The following is a 22,112-nucleotide window of genomic DNA, read 5'->3' as shown; positions in this document are numbered from 1 at the left end:
CTATATAAGCGACAAAAATAAATGAGAGATTCCCCCTTACTCAGACGTGTACTGAAAGTGATTGACATCTGCAGAAGAGCGCGGAAATCCGGAGGGGTCCCTACTGGGCACAACCTGCGGGGCTGGAGATCCTCCGGGTGGTCTTTGTAATAAAGGCTTGCTTTGTAGATTAAAGGGAAAATTCTCCTAGAGGTAATCAAAGAAAATAAATCTAAAAGGGCTGGAATCGATTTAAAGGGATTGTCCTTGTTACAGAAATTTATTACACTCTAAACGGGAATTGAGTGAAAGGGAAAGTGTAAATCAGCTAATGACCTAAGGATTAAATCAGGTTTTTATATTTTAAATATTTTATATTATTTCATTATATTATCATTTATATTGTACTATTTTTATAAAAATATTTTTTATTATACAATAAATATTTTCATTAAAATAGTAAAATATAAGAATAAAAAATATATTTGTGTGTATATATATATATATATATATATATATATATATATATATATATATATATATATATATATATATATATATATATATATATATATATATATATATATATATTTATTATTATATATTTTCTTTTATTTATTTTTTTTTTTTAATTCTCCACTTTATCTATATTAAAATACAACATTCGAAATCTTGCAACCTTACCTTCATCTCTAGGCCTATTACTTGACTCACACTTGCTGTTCTGTACTGAACACTTTTCAGCAGTGTCATTATCATCACTGCCAGGATTACAATCATTGATAACACCACTATACACAGTAGATAACACAAGATGGCTTATTCTTAGTACAGTAGGTGGTTACAGCTCACCTCCTCCCCCTCCCTTCACAATTCTCATTAAAGGAGTTGTTCACGAGTCCGCCAGCCCCTTCTCAATTAGTGTTTGAAATAATAACACTTATACTCGCTGCCTGTGTCAGCACTCACTCTCCCAGGGCTCACATAACATCACAAGCCCCGCACCCAGTCATCGCCGACTTCACTCTCCCAGGGCACACGTTTCGTCACAAGCCCCGCACCCAGTCAGCGCCAGCTTCACTCTCCCAGGGCTCACGTTACGTCACAAGCCCCGCACCCAGTCAGCGCCAGCTTCACTCTCCCAGGGCTCACGTTACGTCACAAGCCCCACACCCAGTCAGCGCCAGCTTCACTCTCCCAGGGCTCACGTTACGTCACAAGCCCTGCACCCAGTCATGGCTGGCTGCACTGTCCCAGGGCTCACGTCACAAGCCCCGCACCCAGTCAGGGCTGGCTTCACTCTCCCAGGGCTCACGTTACGTCACAAGCCCCGCACCCAGTCAGGGCTGGCTTCACTCTCCCCGTCTTCGGACATATCAAACATTGATTGAAAGTGAACTGCAGCCTCTGACATTTTCTTGAGGTTTGAGTCGTCTGAGATGGAGATAAAGCCACACAGTAGGCTAGAAAGGCTTCTCTCCACCCGCTGCCAATGCTTGACAGTATTTTCCCTTTACACGCAGTCGGGGAGAGACCAGTCACTCAAGGAGATGGGGTGGGGAAAAGCCGCCTTTCCAACTCGTCACCCATACAGCTTGTTCTCCGGCAGCTTTTAAAGTTTGAATCTGAAACTCTGCAGCCCCTCGGAAGAGCAAACGTTCCACCCTGAGGTCATGCAGCCAGTGTCTGCCCCTGGGTCGGGGATCCGCTGTCAGGATCCCTTTAATAAAGATGGTTTTCTACTCAAAAGCCTAGGATCCTGAGCCGATGCAACGCTTAGTTTAACCTGCGGGGGCAGCAGAGGGAAACTGATCACTGCTGCCAGCAGTCCACACAGATTACAGCAGATCGCTGGGGGTCTCGGGGAGACTGTGATCTGCTTGTTGTCCAGGGACCACTTTAAAGGGAATGTGTTATCAAAAATATTTTTCCAACTATAGAAGAAAGTTATAAGTATTAAAAATTTCTTATATAGTTGTTTTTTTCCTCTTTAAATTTGATATAAAATGTGAAAAAATTATTTAAAAATGTTTTCTATTTTTAAACACCAGGGGGAGCAGCTGCTGAAACTTGCAATGAAATCCTAGAGTACTGCTATCTCACATTATGACTGCTGTAAATGTGGGCGGGGTCACCGCACCCTCACCTTCTGGGAGGATAAGTGAGCATGAAGTTTAGGATCACAGAGCGGGGACATTACTGGTGACTGCAAAGTGATACTGACATGTGGAAAGAGTCACTGAGGATGGCTGGCAGCGCTGATTGTTAGCTGGTGTCTGCTGTATTACGTGTTGGGGTAAATACACCCTGCATGTTATGCTCTGGGATAACTTACTCGGTTTGTGTCATCCTCTGGGGTTAGATGCGCGGTGCGTGGCATCCTCTGGGGTTAGATGCGCGGCGCGGGTCCTCCTCTGGGGTTAGGTGCGCGGCGCGGGTCCTCCTCTGGGGTTAGGTGCGCGGCGCGGGTCCTCCTCTGGGGTTAGGTGCGCGGCGCGGGTCCTCCTCTGGGGTTAGGTGCGCGGCGCGGGTCCTCCTCTGGGGTTAGGTGCGCGGCGCGGGTCCTCCTCTGGGGTTAGGTGCGCGGCGCGGGTCCTCCTCTGGGGTTAGATGCGCGGCGCGGGTCCTCCTCTGGGGTTAGATGCGCGGCGCGGGTCCTCCTCTGGGGTTAGATGCGCGGCGCGGGTCCTCCTCTGGGGTTAGGTGCGCGGCGCGGGTCCTCCTCTGGGGTTAGGTGCGCGGCGCGGGTCCAGTGCATACATACAGTCTAGGAATACGGACTGTATCACACATGATGGGATCAGATATCTGCCGGCTGAGACCCCCCCCCCCCCCTCTATACCAGCGCTGATACCATCTGCTTATTGCAATTTTTCTTTTTACGATCTACATTCAAAGTCTGAAGTGGCTGATAACAGCGAGATTGTGACTGTAGGGCTATGACAGTCAGCCTGAAATGGCTGTTAACAGGAGACAACAGATGATAATGATATTTCCGTCAGTCTGCATCCACCCTAACCCCATCCTAATGTGGCAGATAACAGAGAGCAATAGATCACCATGGCTGTAGCTGACAGCGTTGTGTATTGGCCTCTCCTTCATCTTTGTGTTCTGAGAAGTTTCTGTTCTCAGTAGAGGATCTGTTTACCCTGATGATGGCTCTGATGTTTGTTCCTTGTCTGCAGTTTCCTCATAAAAATCTTTACAATGTGCTATTGTGCGCGGCCCGGGCCACGTCCCCTGTATATCATACCCTGCACAGGCTGAAGTATTGGCACCCCCCCCCCGTCACCCCTACAGGAGCACCAAGTCCATGGACCGCAATATGGAGTTGGGAAAGATTTCTATCAGATTTTGGGAATGTGGGAATTCTTGCCCCTTCATCCAGTAGAGAATTTGAGGTCAGACACTGATGTTGGGCAGTGGAGGGCTGAGGTTGACCCCTGATAGGCCCATAATATTATCCTCCTCTCCAGCCTGTCCGGCTCGGTATTGTGCCTGGCGATGTCCGGCTCGGCATTGTGCTTGGCGATGTCCGGCTCGGCATTGTGCTTGGCGATGTCCGGCTCGGCATTGTGCTCGGCGATGTCCGGCTCGGCATTGTGCTCGGCGATGTCCGGCTCGGCATTGTGCTCGGCGATGTCCGGCTCGGCATTGTGCTCGGCGATGTCCGGCTCGGCATTGTGCTCGGCGATGTCCGGCTCGGCATTGTGCTTGGCGATGTCCGGCTCGGCATTGTGCTTGGCGATGTCCGGCTCGGCATTGTGCTTGGCGATGTCCGGCTCGGCATTGTGCTTGGCGATGTCCGGCTGCTGCAGCTGCTCATTCATAGAAATCCATGTCATAAAGCTCTTGGGGCACAGCTTTGTTTTGATATTAATATTAGAGAAGATTTTTGGATATGAATTCAGTTTTGTTTTTGTTTTTGTTTTTTTTTTTTATATGCTAATCTGCTAATGAAAATGTACTCTCATTAAAGGGAATCTTTCAGTAGGATGCACCCTCCTGAGCCATCTGTGGGCCTGGAGGTCATAGGAAATTGAATAAATTGATACCTTGATATCTGCGATCTGATGTCTTATTCCAGAGAAATTAAGTTTTTCTTCTATAGAGCTGTTAGAAATAGATCTATGGCCCGGGCACAGATCTCCCAATGTCTGCCTCCAGCATTGCCAGTGTGAGACATCATAGAGGTATAGATTTATACGTTCACCACTAGAGGGAGCTCACTGCATACAGATTTATACAGCCACCACTAGGGGGAGCTCACTGCATACAGATTTATACATCCACCACTAGAGGGAGCTCACTGCATACATATTTGTACAGCCACCACTAGGGGGAGCTCACTGCATACAGATTTATACAGCCACCACTAGGGGGAGCTCACTGCATACAGATTTATACATCCACCACTAGAGGGAGCTCACTGCATACATATTTGTACAGCCACCACTAGGGGGAGCTCACTAAATACAGATTTGTACAGCCACCACTAGAGGGAGCTCACTGCATACATATTTGTACAGCCACCACTAGGGGGAGCTCACTAAATACAGATGTATACAGCCACCAATAGAGGGAGCGCTCGGGGTACAGATTTATACATCTACCTCTAGAGGGAGCTCACTGCATACAGATTTATACATCTACCACTAGAGGGATCTCGCTGCATACAGATTTATACATCCACCACTAGATGGAGCTAACTGCATACAGATTTATACATCTACCTCTAGAGGGAGCTCACTGCATACAGATTTATACAGCCATCACTAGGGGGAGCTCACTGCATATAGATTTATACACCCACCACTAGGGAGAGCTCACTGCATACAATTTATACAGCCACCACTAGAGGGAGCTCACTGCATACAGATTTATACAGCCATCACTAGGGGGAGCTCACTGCAAACAGATTTATACACCCACCACTAGAGGGAGCTCACTGCATATAGATTTATACATCTACCACTAGAGGGAGCTCACTGCATACAGATTTATACAGCCATCACTAGAGGGAGCTCACTGCATACAGATTTATACACCCACCACTAGAGGGAGCTTACTGCATACAGATTTATACATCCACCACTAGAGGGAGCTCACTGCATACAGATTTATACATCTACCACTAGAGGGAGCTCACTGCATACAGATTTATACATCTACCTCTAGAGGGAGCTCACTGCATACAGATTTATACAGCCATCACTAGGGGGAGCTCACTGCATATAGATTTATACACCCACCACTAGGGAGAGCTCACTGCATACAATTTATACAGCCACCACTAGAGGGAGCTCACTGCATACAGATTTATACAGATACCACTAGAGGGAGCACACTGCATACAGATTTATACAGCCATCACTAGGGGGAGCTCACTGCATACAGATTTATACACCCACCACTAGAGGGAGCTCACTGCGTACAGATTTATACAGCCACCACTAGAGGGAGCTCACTGCATACAGATTTATACAGCCATCACTAGAGGGAGCTCACTGCATACAGATTTATACACCCACCACTAGAGGGAGCTCACTGCATACAGATTTATACAGCCACCACTAGAGGGAGCTCACTGCATACAGATTTATACACACACCACTAGAGGGAGCTCACTGCATACAGATTTATACAGCCACACCACTAGAGGGAGCTCACTGCATACAGATTTATACAGCCATCACTAGGGGGAGCTCACTGCATACAGATTTATACAGCCACCACTAGAGGGAGCTCACTGCATACAGATTTATACAGCCACCACTAGGGAGAGCTCACTGCATACAGATTTATACATCTACCACTAGAGGGAGCTCACTGCATACAGATTTATACATCTACCTCTAGAGGGAGCTCACTGCATACAGATTTATACAGCCATCACTAGAGGGAGCTTACTGCATACAGATTTATACAGCCACCACTAGAGGGAGCTCACTGCATACAGATTTATACATCTACCACTAGAGGGAGCTCACTGCATACAGATTTATACATCTACCACTAGAGGGAGCTCACTGCATACAGATTTATACATCTACCACTAGAGGGAGCTCACTGCATACAGATTTATACAGCCACCACTAGAGGGAGCTCACTGCATACAGATTTATACATCTACCACTAGAGGGAGCTCACTGCATACAGATTTATACATCTACCACTAGAGGGAGCTCACTGCATACAGATTTATACAGCCACCACTAGGGGGAGCTTACTGCATACAGATTTATACATCCACCACTAGAGGGAGCTCACTGCATACAGATTTATACAGATACCACTAGGGGGGAGATCACTGCACAGAGGTCTATACAGCTCCCATTGAACTCCATTTTATATGAATCTTTAGTTGGCTCCCCCTAGTGGTGGCTGAGTGCATATGCTATTTTATCTTTGCTGTGTAAAGTAGGGCATTTGGAGCTTTGTATCCGAAATCTGAGATTTACTTTTTCTTGCAGATTAATGTTATAATATATAATAAAGAGATGGAAGCTATTTCTCCCCAGTAATGGCTTCATTGGTCCTGCTTTCTGTATTGGGTATTATTGGTACCGCTGCCTACAATCAGTAATTAGATGGCTCCGCTTTGTGCCTCCATTATTATACGGTATATTACCCAGTGATTGGACGTTAGTGTGGCCCCCGCAGAGTACGGGAGCATTGGTTGTCACATCCCAGGTGGACCCCAGATCCTTCGCTCCCCGTCTTGTGGAGACCGTGGCAGTGAGTGGTCTTGGCGTCTTTCCTGTATTATATGTTTCCTTGAAGAACGTTGCGTGGAATTGGTGACGCGTCTTGCGTTGCGCTGGCGTCATGAATCCCCGTATTTACTGCTCTTCGCTCTGGTTTATCATGTGACAGCTGGAGACTCGGCAGAAAACGCACCACCACCATCAGCCAGGAGACGCTGTGTTATTCCAGTCTGTGATGATAAAGGTCTGATATCAGACACCGGTCCATCATGGAGATAAATGTCACACTCAGCCGGGCGCGCCAACACGAGGGACAGACGTGTCAGGCCCCGGCCATTACTGTAAGTGCTGCCGCGTGTGATACAGGCGCAAGATGATACCAGATGAGTCATATTCTGTTGACTCTGAGATGCACAAATTTAGCCCCAGGCATGTATCACATCTCTGCCTTCACTGCCCCTGACCACCAGGGATGCATGACATCACTGCCTTCACTGCCCCTGACCACCAGGGATGCATCACATCACTGCCTTCACTGCCCCTGACCACCAGGGATGCATCACATCACTGCCTTCACTGCCCCTGACCACCAGGCATGCATCACATCACTGCCTTCACTGCCCCTGACCACCAGGCATGCATCACATCTCTGTCTTCACTGCCCCTGACCACCAGGGATGCATCACATCTCTGTCTTCACTGCCCCTGACCACCAGGGATGCATCACATCTCTGCCTTCACTGCCCCTGACCACCAGGGATGCATCACATCACTGCCTTCACTGCCCCTGACCACCAGGGATGCATCACATCACTGCCTTCACTGCCCCTGACCACCAGGGATGCATGACATTACTTTCTTCACTGTCCCTGACCACCAGGGATGCATGACATTACTCCCTTCACTGTCCCTGACCACCAGAGATGCATGACATTACTCCCTTCACTGCCCCTGACCACCAGGGATGGATGACATTACTCCCTTCACTGTCCCTGACCACCAGGGATGCATGACATTACTCCCTTCACTGCCCCTGACCACCAGAGATGCATGACATTACTCCCTTCACTGCCCCTGACCACCAGAGATGCATGACATTACTCCCTTCACTGCCCCTGACCACCAGGGATGCATGACATTACTCCCTTCACTGTCCCTGACCACCAGAGATGCATGACATTACTCCCTTCACTGCCCCTGACCACCAGGGATGCATGACATTACTCCCTTCACTGCCCCTGACCACCAGGGATGCATGACATTACTCCCTTCACTGCCCCTGACCACCAGGGATGCATGACATTACTCCCTTCACTGTCCCTGACCACCAGGGATGCATGACATTACTCCCTTCACTGTCCCTGACCACCAGAGATGCATGACATTACTCCCTTCACTGCCCCTGACCACCAGGGATGGATGACATTACTCCCTTCACTGTCCCTGACCACCAGGGATGCATGACATTACTCCCTTCACTGTCCCTGACCACCAGAGATGCATGACATTACTCCCTTCACTGCCCCTGACCACCAGGGATGCATGACATTACTCCCTTCACTGTCCCTGACCACCAGAGATGCATGACATTACTCCCTTCACTGCCCCTGACCACCAGGGATGCATGACATTACTCCCTTCACTGCCCCTGACCACCAGGGATGCATGACATTACTCCCTTCACTGCCCCTGACCACCAGGGATGCATGACATTACTCCCTTCACTGCCCCTGACCACCAGGGATGCATGACATTACTCCCTTCACTGCCCCTGACCACCAGGGATGCATGACATTACTCCCTTCACTGCCCCTGACCACCAGGGATGCATGACATTACTCCCTTCACTGTCCCTGACCACCAGGGATGCATGACATTACTCCCTTCACTGTCCCTGACCACCAGAGATGCATGACATTACTCCCTTCACTGCCCCTGACCACCAGGGATGGATGACATTACTCCCTTCACTGTCCCTGACCACCAGGGATGCATGACATTACTCCCTTCACTGTCCCTGACCACCAGAGATGCATGACATTACTCCCTTCACTGCCCCTGACCACCAGGGATGCATGACATTACTCCCTTCACTGCCCCTGACCACCAGGGATGCATGACATTACTCCCTTCACTGTCCCTGACCACCAGAGATGCATGACATTACTCCCTTCACTGCCCCTGACCACCAGGGATGCATGACATTACTCCCTTCACTGCCCCTGACCACCAGGGATGCATGACATCACTCTCTTTCCTGCTCTATAGTCTGGTAGATGCTGTTCCTCTGTAGATTCCTCTCCAAGATGATTTGTCAGGGACTTCTTGTTCTTCTGGGCCTCTTGGGTCCATTATCTGAGAGGACCCGCTGGATAGATTTGTGGGGGGCTGCTATTTTCTCGGTCTCCCCCCCCCCCCCCCCCCCATTACAGGTAAATATTTTAATGATCTGTTTTCCTCCATTTGACGCGTCGGCTTTTACCCGTCATTCATCCATATGTCGCTCCTTGACATTAGCAGGTTCCCGTCATTATCCAGAATACGTCCTATAGTGTGCACATCAGTCTGCAAATCTGTGCGACCAGCTCCTGTTCACAGCTGATTGTTTGTTACAGTGTAGCAGTGGAGAAAATACTGTCGGCTGGAAGTTTTACACCATACTTTAATGAGTATAAGCATAAGTCACTCTGCGCTAATTCACTTTTTTTGTTTTTCTTTTTCAGTTAAAAAGGCGAAGCTCCAGGGTCCGCCAGGTAAGAGACCCCTGTATTCATCCCGTGTGTGATGGGATTGTGCGATGATCACTGCCCGAGAATAAAACGCAGTGCAACCTTGGATTAGGAGCAGAATTGGGTCTGGGTTTGAGCTCTTAAACCAAGTTACTCTTATATCAAAGCGAATTTTCCCATTGGAAATAATTGAAATGCAGACAATTCTTTTTTCCTTGCTTTTTTGCTGAAAAAAGAAGCGACATGTTAAAGGGAACCTGTCAGCAGAAATTTTGCACTAAACCTAAAAGTTTCCCCCTCTGCAGCTCCTGGGCTGCATTCTAGCAAGGTTCCTGTTATTATTGTGCCCCCTTTTAGACCAAAAGAAATACTTTATAAGGCCCTGTGCGCACTAGGCCGTTTTACCCGCGGATTTGCTGCGGAAATTTCTTGAGAAAGGTTTGAAATCTTTCTGCAGACATTTCCCAGCAAAACCTGTGGGAACAAAAAATAGCTGTGCGCACGCTGCGGATTTTTCTCAAGAAACTTTCTTGACAAAATGAGCATGTCCATTATTTTCCGCAGGTAGCTGCGGATTACCCCCGGAATTTCACTCCATTCACTGTAATGTAATCGCGAAATTCCGGAGGTATACCGCAGCTAGCAAATGATGTGCGGTATAGCTGCGATTTACCTGCGGTAATGGTCATCGCTCCCTGCGGTTTTGCAGGAAGTGGTCATTATGACAGAAGAGGAAGCAGAGCAGAGTAAACACACACGTCACACTCCCTGGACGCCGCACAGAAGCGCTTCCATGTGACCTCCAGGTGCCCGTGCAGTCTGTGTCCCGCTCCAGCTCCGCCGCTGCACGCATAGCAGTGTCAGTGTCTGCCCGCAGTGTCAGCAGCTTGTCACCCTGTAGCGCAGGCAGACACCGACACTCAGCAGTGCGTGCAGCAGCGGGGATGCCGAGCGCTGCTGACAGGAGGTGAGATGAGATCATTACCTGCTGTGACGATCTCCTGACGTCACTGCTGTCTATGCCCGTCTCGCGAGCGGCCTGAGACTGTCACTAGCGGTGACGTCACGGGCTTTCGCGATACTGCTGACAACGCGGCGGGCATAGAAGTCAGTGACAGCGCTGATGGCAGGACTGCAGGAGATCATCACAGCAGGTAATGATCTCATCTATCCTCCTGACAGCAGCGCTAGTCATCCCCTGCAGTGACCTGGGCTATTGATGTTAGCTCAGGTCACTGCACTGCTCTCCCAGCCAATGGGGAACATTCTGTTCTTCATGGACTGGGACAGTGACTATGGTATGGATCGCCGTGGGACGCCCCCCCTTATTGGATTACGCCGGACGTGGAATTGATTGTTCTTATCAATAAATTGGTGAAAGAGGGAATGTGGGGAGTTTTTTTTTTTTTTTTTTTTTTTTTTTCTTCAAATAAAACTTTTTTTGTTGTCTGTTTTATATTTCTTACTGACTGGGTTGGTGATGTCAGGTATCTGATAGACGCGTGACATCACTAACCCCAGGGCTTGATGCCAGGTGACATTACACATCTGGCATCAACCCCATATATTACCTCGTTTGCCACCGCACCAGGGCAACAGGATGAGTTGGGGCGAAGCGCCAGGATTGGCACGTCTAATGGATGCGCCACTTCTGGGGCGGCTGCAGCCTGCTATTTTTAGGCTGGGGAGTGTCCAATAACAGTGGACCTCCCTAGTCTGAGAATATCAGACCCCAGCTGTCCGCTTTACCTTGGCTGGTGATCCAATTTGGAGGGGACCCCATGTTTTTTGTTTTAAATTATTGATTTAATGTAAAATAACAGCGTGGGGTGCCCTCTGTTTTGGATTACCAGCCAAGGTGAAGCTGCCAGCTGTGGTTTGCAGGCTGCAGCCGTCTGCTTTACCCTAGCTGGCTACAAAAATAGGGGGAACCCTACGTCATTTTTTTAAAATTATTTATTTATTTTTTGGCTAAATACAAGGCTAGGCATCCTTTAGTGCCACATGAAAGTCACTAAAGGGAGCCAGGTTAGAATATGCAGGGGGGTGGGACATTATATAGGTCTTTCTCATCTATCTATCTATTCATCTATCCATCTTTCCCTCTATCCATTATCTGTCTATCTATCGATTATCTATTATCTATATTATTTATTTTTGTTCAGCATAAAAAATCCGCAGGGACCAACCTGCGGAAAAACCGCGGCAAAAACGCATGCTTTTTTTCCCGCATATTTGGTGCGTTTTTTTACTGCAGGTGCGGTAATCTTCAACTCCCAGAAGTTTCTCAAGAAATTTTCTTGAGAAAAATCACTTTTCTAGTGCGCACATAGCCTAAAGTGGTACCTTTTTTGTATACAAATCTTGTTAATGGTACACGGGGGCGGGCTGTCTGATGTCCGTTATTCTGCCTCCTGCTTTACGCCGTCCCCCATCGCTCAATTTCATACCTAAGGACACCGCCCAGTGCGCCCGAGGTCTCGCGCATGCGCCATGCCACTCTAGCGGGACTGTGCACTGTGCACAGTGTGACCGCTGGTGACGTGTTGTGCATGTGTGAGATTATGGGCAGCGCTGTGATTTTCATCAGCAAGTACCCGCCCATAATCTCGTGCCCGCGCTTTCCCCTCTGCCTCCACCGTTCTGCGCAAGTGCTGGCCAGATGACCCCACGTCACCCCTTTCCCATCTTGCCCTGGAGCAGGAAATAGATGGGAGGAGCGGAGCAGCATAACGGTGGAGGCAGAGTGAAAAGCGCGGGCACGAGATTGAGACAGTCGCTAGTGACAGTCTCGGGCCACCCGCGAGACGTGACGTGAGAACGCGGCGGGCATAGACGGCAGTGACAGTGGTGACGTCGGCAGAGGAGGAGATCGTCACAGCAGGTAATGATCTCATCTAACCTCCTGCCAGCAGCGCTCATCATCCCCGCAGCTGCACGCACTGTGAGAAGCTGCTGATAAACTTGCAGTGCGAGCATCCGCGGGGCTGGCAGGGAGCGGGACACAGACTGCATGGGCGCTCCTGCTATCCTAAGCACTGTAAACAGGGGGCCCGGTGCTGGCGGTGACACCATGGGCGGGGAGAGTACGGGTGCAGGGGAATGTGTGGGAGGGTGCAGGGAAGGGGGGCGGTGACTCCACACACTGTACAGCCCAGCAGGGCGGCAACATGCTGTTCCCAGATTTGCATGTCAACATTGTCCTGCCCATGTTGACTGAAATGACCGGAAGCAGCAAAATCGCAGCAGGAGCGGTCACATGACCACTCTGAGCCGGGGGAGAGGGGCTGACAGCAGGGCAGGTAAGTGGTCACTATCTACTTACCTGCCCCAATGTAGCCCAATAGGGTAATAATAAAAAAAAGTCAAAATAAGCCGAATAACCCCTTTAAGAAACACATTTTCCCAGTGTGCACAGACCCGAAAACAAATTAAACTGCAAGTTAGCCTACAATATAATTGTTTGTGTGCGGGAGGTACAGTATAGAGAGAAAAATGATGTATAAATATGACAACCTTTTATTCTAGTACAATACACAAAAAAACATCCCCCAAATCTATTCTCCCCGAAATAAGAGCAGAACTAAGCCAAATGTGGGGTAGGAAATAATACTGCACCGGCAATTAGATTACAGGACCAGCAATGTGCTGCACTGGTTAGCAGAATGTACAGTACTGTATCCATAACTGCAAATTGATAGGCATGGTATATAGTATATACTGTACTGTACAATGGTATACTATATACAGCACATATGTACAGTAAGTTACCTCCAGAGAGGGTCAGCGCGTGGAGAAAGGACAGAGCCAGAAGTGTGCACGGTGAGAGGACAGAGCTGGAAGTGTGCACGGTGAGAGGACAGAGCCGGAAGTATGCACGGTGAGAGGACAGAGCCGGAAGTGTGCACGGTGAGAGGACAGAGCCGGAAGTATGCACGGTGAGAGGACAGAGCCGGAAGTGTGCACGGTGAGAGGACAGAGCCGGAAGTGTGCACGGTGAGAGGACAGGACCTGGAAGTGTGCACGGTGAGAGGACAGGACCTGGAAGTGTGCACGGTGAGTGGACAGGACCTGGAAGTGTGCACGGTGAGTGGACAGGACCTGGAAGTGTGCACGGTGAGAGGACAGAGCTGGAAGTGTGCACGGTGAGAGGACAGAGCCGGAAGTATGCACGGAGAGAGGACAGAGCCGGAAGTGTGCACGGTGAGAGGACAGAGCCGGAAGTGTGCACGGTGAGAGGACAGGACCTGGAAGTGTGCACGGTGAGAGGACAGGACCTGGAAGTGTGCACGGTGAGAGGACAGGACCTGGAAGTGTGCACGGTGAGAGGACAGGACCTGGAAGTGTGCACGGTGAGAGGACAGGACCTGGAAGTGTGCACGGTGAGAGGACAGAGCCGGAAGTGTGCATGGTGAGAGGACAGAGCCGGAAGTGTGCACGGTGAGAGGACAGGACCTGGAAGTGTGCACGGTGAGAGGACAGGACCTGGAAGTATGCACGGTGAGAGGACAGAGCCGGAAGTGTGCACGGTGAGAGGACAGGACCTGGAAGTGTGCACGGTGAGAGGACAGGACCTGGAAGTGTGCACGGTGAGAGGACAGGACCTGGAAGTGTGCACGGTGAGAGGACAGGACCTGGAAGTGTGCATGGTGAGAGGACAGGACCTGGAAGTGTGCACGGTGAATATTTGCTCTTAAACCAAGTTACAAATTTGTAAAAAGCTTTTCTTGTCTTGTAAAACGCTCTCAAACCAAGTTCTCTTAATCCAAGGTTCCCCTGTACATCAAAACCATAGGGAAAAATAGTGAAGAATCACTGACAGAGGCAAACTGGGCAAAACAAGACCCCCTGCATGGGGAAAAGGGGGGCATTAGTCACATGATGTGGAGATCCCTGTGAAATCTGTATGTGATCCGTCTCCTGTGAAATTCAGCAGATATAATGGGGATTGTGTCGTATCCATGATACGCAGACACACTCCTCTAAACCAGGGGTCGTGCAACCTAAAAACTCTTGCAGATCCACCCGCGCCTGCTAACTACTTAGATCGTGCTGTCAAAATCTGACAGAGCAATTTTAAATGGCCGCTGCGAGATCACGCCATCAGAGGCCTCGTAAAACGATCACAGGGCTCCATGGGGTTGACATGGCAGTGTGGGGTCCGCTGATTACTCCTGACACTACCATGACTTCCTGTGAGAGCCTGCAGTCACGAGAGATCAGACTGTACAGTGATAAACTCCCCTAAGGGGACTAGTAAAATCGATAAGAGGGGAAAAAAAAAAATAAAAAAATATAAGTTCAAATCACCCCCTTTTTGCCCCGTTAAAAATAAAACTTTTTTTTTTTTTTTAAATATACATATTTGGTATCGCCGCATTCAAAAATACCCGATCTATCAAAATATAAAAAGAATTAATCTGATTGGTTCCAAATGGAACAGTATGTCCATGATTTCACTGCAACCACAGATCTGCCAAAGATTTATCTCTGTGTGTGACGGGGCCTTTAGATAAAAGTACAAGTTTGCATGTTTGGTATTTACGAACTCGTACTGACGTGAGGAATCACAATGACACATCAGATTTACCATATAGTGAAAGTAGTAAATAAAACACCCCCAAAAACATTGCAATTTTTTTGTTTTTGTTTTTTTGCAATTTCGTCGCACTTAGATTTTTTTTTTTCCCCTGTTCCACTACATTGTCACACAAAAAAAAAGCCCTCATATGGCAATATTGACGGAAAAATAAGTTATGGCTCTTGGAAGAAGGGGAGAAAAAAAACGAAAAACAAAAAATTGCCGGAGGGGAAGGAGTTAATCTTTGAGACTGTGGTCCTCAGGTCATTGACCAGGTCCTCCCGTGTAGTTCTGAGCTGATTCCTGACCTTTCTCAGAATCATCCTTCCCCCACGAGGTGACGAGGTGAGATCTTTCATGGAGCCCCAGACAGAGTAAGACTGACAGTCATCTTGTGTTTCTTCCACTTTCTAATAATTGTGCCAACAGTTGTTGCCTTCTCACCAAGCTGCTTGCTTGTTGTCCTGCAGCCCATCCCAGCCTCGTGCTGGTTTACAATACAATACAATGGTTTATACACGCATGTGTGTGTGTGTGTGTGTGTGTATATATGTGTGTGTGTGTGTGTATGTGTGTATATATATATATACACATACACACACACATATATATATATATATATATATATATATATATATATAATGTGTGTGTGTATGTGTATATATATATATATATATATACACATACACACATATATATATGTGTGTATGTGTATATATATATATATATATACACATACACATACACACACACATATATATATATATATATATATATATATATATATATATATATATATATATATATCTATATATATATATATATATATATATATATATATATATAATGTGTATATACATACATAAACTCTGGTTGGTGACGACTAATGGATGTCCTTTTATTAAAGGCTATGTTTACTTTTATTCTTGCATGGGTGCTGTCGTCGAATCAGCCTACTAGTCACATGGTGGAGTAATTTTTAAGTATAGACCATAGCACCTTTACAAAGTAAAGGAAATAAAATGCTGGGTTTTTTTGGTTTTTTTTTCACTGCTATAATGTGATGAAAAAAACTTGACAGAAAAATAATTCCAAAGGTGCAAAAAAATCAGACATCAATGTTTCAGCTCATTAATTCGTCTTTTTCAAGGGATTATATATCAAATATACAAAAGAATCTGATAAAGATTTCTCACAGTATTTCTCCCATCGAAAGCAGACGTGGAATGGCTGACTTCTCTTGCTATGGCTGATAGGGTCACCCTTTTGGCCTTCATCTAAACAACCTGCTGCCGGAGGGTTTCAGTCACTTTGGAATGACACACCATTTCTGCAAAGTCAGTGCAAACTGGAAAGTGAGGCTACCAGTTTGACAGATAATCTGGCACCTGGTACTAATTTCCTTAATTAACACCAATAACTTGCAGGTATCTGAAAGAGTTCTCTAATTTTGATCAGTGTTTTTGTTTTGTTTTTTTTCATTTATCTAATTTACATTTTTATGTGTTTTACAATAAATTCATTTTATGAAATAAGCGGAAAATACTGCGAGTTTTTTTTTCAGGTTAGGATGTCACAGGACGACACAATGACCGTAACATTTAGGAAATTATTATTTGTTCTCTTAATTTTGGTCTCCACTTTATAAGCCTGGTCCATTATCATCATTATACGGGCCAGAAACCAACCCAGGTAGCGTGTAATACTAAACTGCGTGCATAGACATGGGATTCGTGGATCGAGATAAAAGGGCAACCCAAGATTAAATTATATATTTAATCAGTTTAAGGGCACACAAGATAAAACAATATATGCATGTGTAACGCCCTGGAAAACCATGTAGATATACACATAGGCCCCCGCATAACACCCATCCCACACGGGGTTAAATCAGCCAACCTGAAACCCTAGTCACCCCCCTCAGGGAAGAACAGACACACCAGTGGGCGGGACCAGGCCATTAGGAAACGCCCACCTAGGGGTCTAGAGAGCAGGGGCGGGAAAACAGTCAGTAGAGTTGAGTGTTGGGAGTTGAAGAGTGTGGAGGTGCTAGCTGACAGGCGTCGGGGTTGGAGCCCTGACGTTCTGGCTAAGTGGCAGACGGTAGCCAGAGTCTTCAGGAGACGGGAAGACGGCTGCCGGAGATCCGAGGTGGACTGGGGCTGGGTTGGAGCCCGCTGGTATTGACACCGGAGAACCGACCCGGAAATGGTGTGCACAGAGGGGGTACTTGGACCCTGAAGCCAGGACCGGCACCGACTGCCTAGCTAATTAACCAATTGACGACAGGATTTTAGGTCCTGTCCCAACCTTTAGTGCCGAAAAGTAGACAACCACCCACCGAGAGGGATAGAGCAATTGCGAGGGCCTGTAGATCCCAACGGTCAGCGTCAGACGTGCACGGCTCCCAACTAAAGGACCGGGAGCGGACTCCCGTGTTTCACACCGGGAAGTCCTACCTACAACACACGAAGTGCAGAGGAGAGAGGCTTTGACTACCAACCTGGGTGTGGAACCAGATAAACCCGTCTGCGGCAGCCGGCCACCATCACCTTGGTTTACCACAGGACTTGTGTAACATGCTATGAAGAAAAAGACATGGATCGCACAGCCCACAAAAATACAATGATCTAAAGCCGCTAGGCAAAAAATTAATTGAATAGAACATGAGGTTCTTTTGTTACCATTCTGATCAGATTGTATTAAGCCCACTGCCACGTCACGGCAAACCTCTTGAGTGGGTACCTATCCTAAACCTTATAGTGTGGCACCGTGCACCAACCACTGCTGCAGCGACAAAGCGCCAGTAGCGCAGGTGACCTGGTGCCTCACAGCACCCATGCTGCAAGGCAAAGCCCCCAAGGCTCCAGGTCGCAGTGCCCCACTGACACGACACCACCACAACAGCGGCCACTACACAGTACCAGCACTCAGAGAGGAGCTGCGCAATCAACTCCCACTGGCTCCCATATGTGACTGGGAGCAAAAAAAAAAGGCTGACCCCTCTTGCAGTCTCCTGCTGATTAAAATCACCTGTGCCAAATGGGGGGAGTGCACATCCAAGCAAAAAGAGAGGGGGATAGAATGTTGTGTAACATGCTATGAAGAAAAAGACATGGATCGCACATCCCACAAAAATACAATGATCTAAAGCCGCTAGGCAAAAAATTAATTAAATAGAACATGAGGTTCTTTTGTTACCATTCTGATCCGATTGTATGAAGCGCACTGCCACTTCATGGCAAACCTCATGAGTGGGCTTGTGTACTTTATTCGACCGTGAGTAACATCCCCGGCCTGGCCGTTTGCGCCGGCCCCTGCAATCACCAACCCTCAGCATAGAGACACTGGGCCCCGGGATATCTATCCCTGCCCACGGAGGGGTTGACATCCAGCTGCCAGCCCAACGTCCCCGGGAGCCCCGCAACGGCAGCGGTGGTGCTGCATCTCACCACACACCGTGGGTGGCATCACAGACCTTTTACAACCAATGCCGTATAAATAGATTCCCCCCCCCTTTTGTTCAGAGTGTCCGCGCGATCCCCGGGTCCGGAGGACCTCTCGAGCCATACCGTAGATCCGGATCCGAGTAGCACCGGCTGCTGGCATGGGGGCGACACACATGAGAATTGCAAAGATTGTCAGAAATGCAGATAAAAGTAAGATATAGATGCAAGCACATATACATATGAATAAGTTACCTGCTCCTTGCAACTAGGCCTGTTGCTGGCTTTGCACAGGCTAGGCGCTGTGGAGGCAATGGTTTCCTTGGGATTCCCCACAAATTTACTGGACGTGACCTTTCTGAGACGAACCCCCTCCAAAATGGCCGCTTTATTTTTTAGTAACCCATTTACCTCCCACCTGGTGACCTATGACAGGACTGTACATGAGATGTGCCTTCAGGTTCCAGAGAAATATGAAATGTCAGCTGTCCTCATATTTCCGCCTCTAAGCATCCCACGCTGAAGATATTACCATCATGTTTCCTATTATGATTTTATCTATCCGTAGCTAGGAAACATGATGGGTCTGTTGCTTTCCAGTGGCTAGTTGTTAATTATGGGCAGATACGCACATCCCACAATTAAGGCAAAATGTGTTATGTGCGTCCTCCTGTCCTGAGTGAGGCAATATGCCTGCTAAATTTGTGGCAGCTACGCATACCCCAATTTTATACTTTTACCTGGGAGCCAGGCTGTCTCCAGGTTCACTTTTGAAGCTTGTCTGGAACTAGCAATGGCCCGTTTGCTTCCCTAGCTGAATTACTTTTGTCACCATGTGGCCTTTGTGTAGTCAAGCTGCTTCTTTACTATAATTGACTTTCATCCCTTACCATTTGTTCCAGTATTGGATTTCTATCCTGAATACGGTGACCTCCTGCTGCAGGTGAAGATGTGTGTAAATGTGTGACCGGCATGTATGGATATGCCATATTCCTCAGAGTGCTTACCGTTGCCTTATGTCTACCACCTTGCGCTGCCAGCAGCAATGTGATGACATCTGGGCAGGGGACTAATGAGAGCTGCTTTGCTCATATCCTGGCACTCAAGTGTTCAACTGTATTTCTGGCTGAAAGTTAAAAATGCATTTGAATGCACGAAGAGGGGAGCCGGAGTCTCCCGGTTCTCTCAAGACACACATTTGTGCGGGCCGTATCTTGTGCAGGCCTGCTCTGTAAGAAAGGCATCTTTGTATCTTTTCTCCTGTCAAATGCATACATGGATAAGGCTACTGTCACACTTGCGTTGAACGGCATCTGTTGCTATCCGCAGCCTTGAGGAATTACGGTAACCGTTGCAGGAAACCGTTCTATTCCTCATAGACTTCTATTAGCTACGGATAGCAACGGAAGGTCTTGCGTTGCATCCGCTATTTTGACGCTGCGTCGGGTGGAGGGAACGCTGCTTGTAACGTTTTTTTGAGCAGCGCAATCCGTAGGATTTCGCTGTGCATGCTCTCTGGCTCCCTGTACTCGTAACCAGGGTAAACATCGGGTTACTAAGCAATGCGCTTTCCCTAGTTACCCGATATTTACCCTGGCTACGGGTACAGGGAGCCCGACACTTTCCCGCTCGGCTCCGCCCCCTCCCGCACTTCACTCCACATGTACGCACGCACACACACACACACTCACACTCACACTCACACTCACTTGTCCCTAGCCTTGCATTCCTCGCTGCACCGACGTCCTCAGTGCCATGGTCCTGCTCGGCTCCACAAATCCCGCACTCCGCCTCCCTCACATATTCTCGGCGGCCGAACGATCAGCTGATCACCCAGCGGCCGGCTGCTGTGAGCAATCAGCTGATCACCCGGCGGCCGGCTGCTGTGAGCGATCGGCTGATCGGCCGGCTGCTGTGAGCGATCGGCTGATCGTTCACAATAGTCTGCCGCCGGTAAAACGAAAGAAGAAAAAAAAAAAATAAAAAAAATAAAGATTCCGTTGTTTTGTACTATCCGTTGCAGCCGTTGTGCCACTAAATGCTACACATCCATTGCATCCGTCACACAACGCAATGCAACGGATGCTGTTCAACGCAAGTGTGAAACTAGCCATAAGGAGGTGGAATTTCAATTCAAAGCAAGCAAGCCATTGAATGAACCTGCTGAGCAGGTTCGGCACCTATAGTGCTGGCAGAATGCCGAACCATCTACTTGAAAAGAATGAATGTAATGTTAGAGTGTGACTAGCTGGGCATATGGGATTTAAGTTGTACCTTGTTTGTTGGGCTTTTGTGTGAAAGGACAGGCACGCTTTAACTCTTAAACATGGTTACTCCGCCAACACTTACTAGCTAAAATTATTTTTAACTAATCTCCTGGGCCATGTGAGCCAGAACTCCTTTTTTTTCCCCCTTCTTCCCCCTCTAAGGAAAGGCTGTTATTTGCTTTGTAATACTTGTACAGAAGAGAGGCGACCCTGTGCGGGCGCAGCCTAATATCGAAGAACATGGCGCTGCCGAGGCTGTACTGAGACAGAGCAGGTCCGGTGGCGGCTCATCTGGAGGCCGCAGTGCTCCGCACCAGGCATCGCCGGCTGCCATTACTCCCAGATGTCACCTACGCTCCTAAATAATCACTTTCCACACCCCATATTAACCACCAAGCTGTTTCCTGGCCATAAATCTGCCTTTTATTCTTGGCATCCGTATTGACAGGGTATTTAATTATACATGCAGGAAAAAGTGTGAAATGCCGAGTGTGACAGTGAGATACCTGCCAGCGCTCATTTTACAGGTAGGAAGCGAAAAAAAGGGGATGATGGAGGACAAGTAGGAAATCCTCACTGCCCAAGGAGCCGTCTAACCCCAGCCTTTAAGGATTGGGGTCACCAACCTGCTGCTTTCCAGCTGCTGCAAATCTATATCCAAGCATACTTCGAGATCAAATTTTGCAGCAGCTGCAAAGCAAAAACTTAAGAGGTGCATTAGTTTTCCAACTGAGAGCTCATTACAAATGATATTCTTCATTTTCGTCCTCCGCTGTGCCATAAGGCGTGAAATCTGACACGTAGGAGGGCTGCTGATAAGTCTTTGGCTTTACCCAGAAAGAACCAAGATAGGATGATGAAGCGTTACATTTATTCCACACACCTTTTAGCCTTCAGAGCTGCCTTCACTTGGTCCAAACATTCGATGTAATACCTTGTATTGATGGTGAAACCCTTCTGAAGGTTCACTAAAGTTCAAAAGTTTAGGGTCACTTAGATATTTCCTTATTTTTTAAAGAAAAGCACATTTTTTGTTCAATGAAGCTAACATTAAACAGAAATACACTCTGTACATTGTTAATGTGGTAAATGACTATTATAGCTTAAAACGTCTGGTTTTGGATGCCATATCTACATAGGTGTATATTGGCCCATTTCCAACAACCAGCACTCTTGTGTTCTAATGGTACATTGTGTTTGCTAACGGTGTTAGAAGGCTAATGGATGTTTAGAAATCGCTTGAAAACCCTTGTGCAAGTATGTTAGCACAGCTGAAAACAGTTTTGCTGATTAGAGAAGCTATAAAACTGACCTTCCTTTGAGCTAGTTGAGAATCTGGAGCATTAAATTTGTTGGTTCCATTAAACTTTCAAAATGGCCAGAAAAAGAGAACTTTCATGTGA

The 22,112-nt window shown here is 47.6% G+C and overlaps 1 protein-coding gene across 3 annotated transcripts in view; it reads left to right on the top strand.

Moving 5' to 3' along the window:
• UNC13B (unc-13 homolog B) overlaps nt 1-22,112 on the top strand; it is a 436,326-nt gene that overhangs the window by 58,197 nt on the left and 356,017 nt on the right. For all 3 annotated transcript variants that reach the window (XM_075327051.1, XM_075327042.1, XM_075327033.1), the window contains exon 2: nt 9,410-9,439. In XM_075327051.1, coding sequence (XP_075183166.1) covers nt 9,410-9,439 — 30 coding nt within the window. The remainder of the gene's footprint in view (nt 1-9,409; nt 9,440-22,112) is intronic.

This window comes from Anomaloglossus baeobatrachus, chromosome 1 (genome assembly GCF_048569485.1).
Source record: "Anomaloglossus baeobatrachus isolate aAnoBae1 chromosome 1, aAnoBae1.hap1, whole genome shotgun sequence".
NCBI lineage: Eukaryota > Metazoa > Chordata > Amphibia > Anura > Aromobatidae > Anomaloglossus > Anomaloglossus baeobatrachus.
Note: the sequence above shows the minus strand (reverse complement) of the source record. Positions and strands in the feature narration are given on the sequence as shown.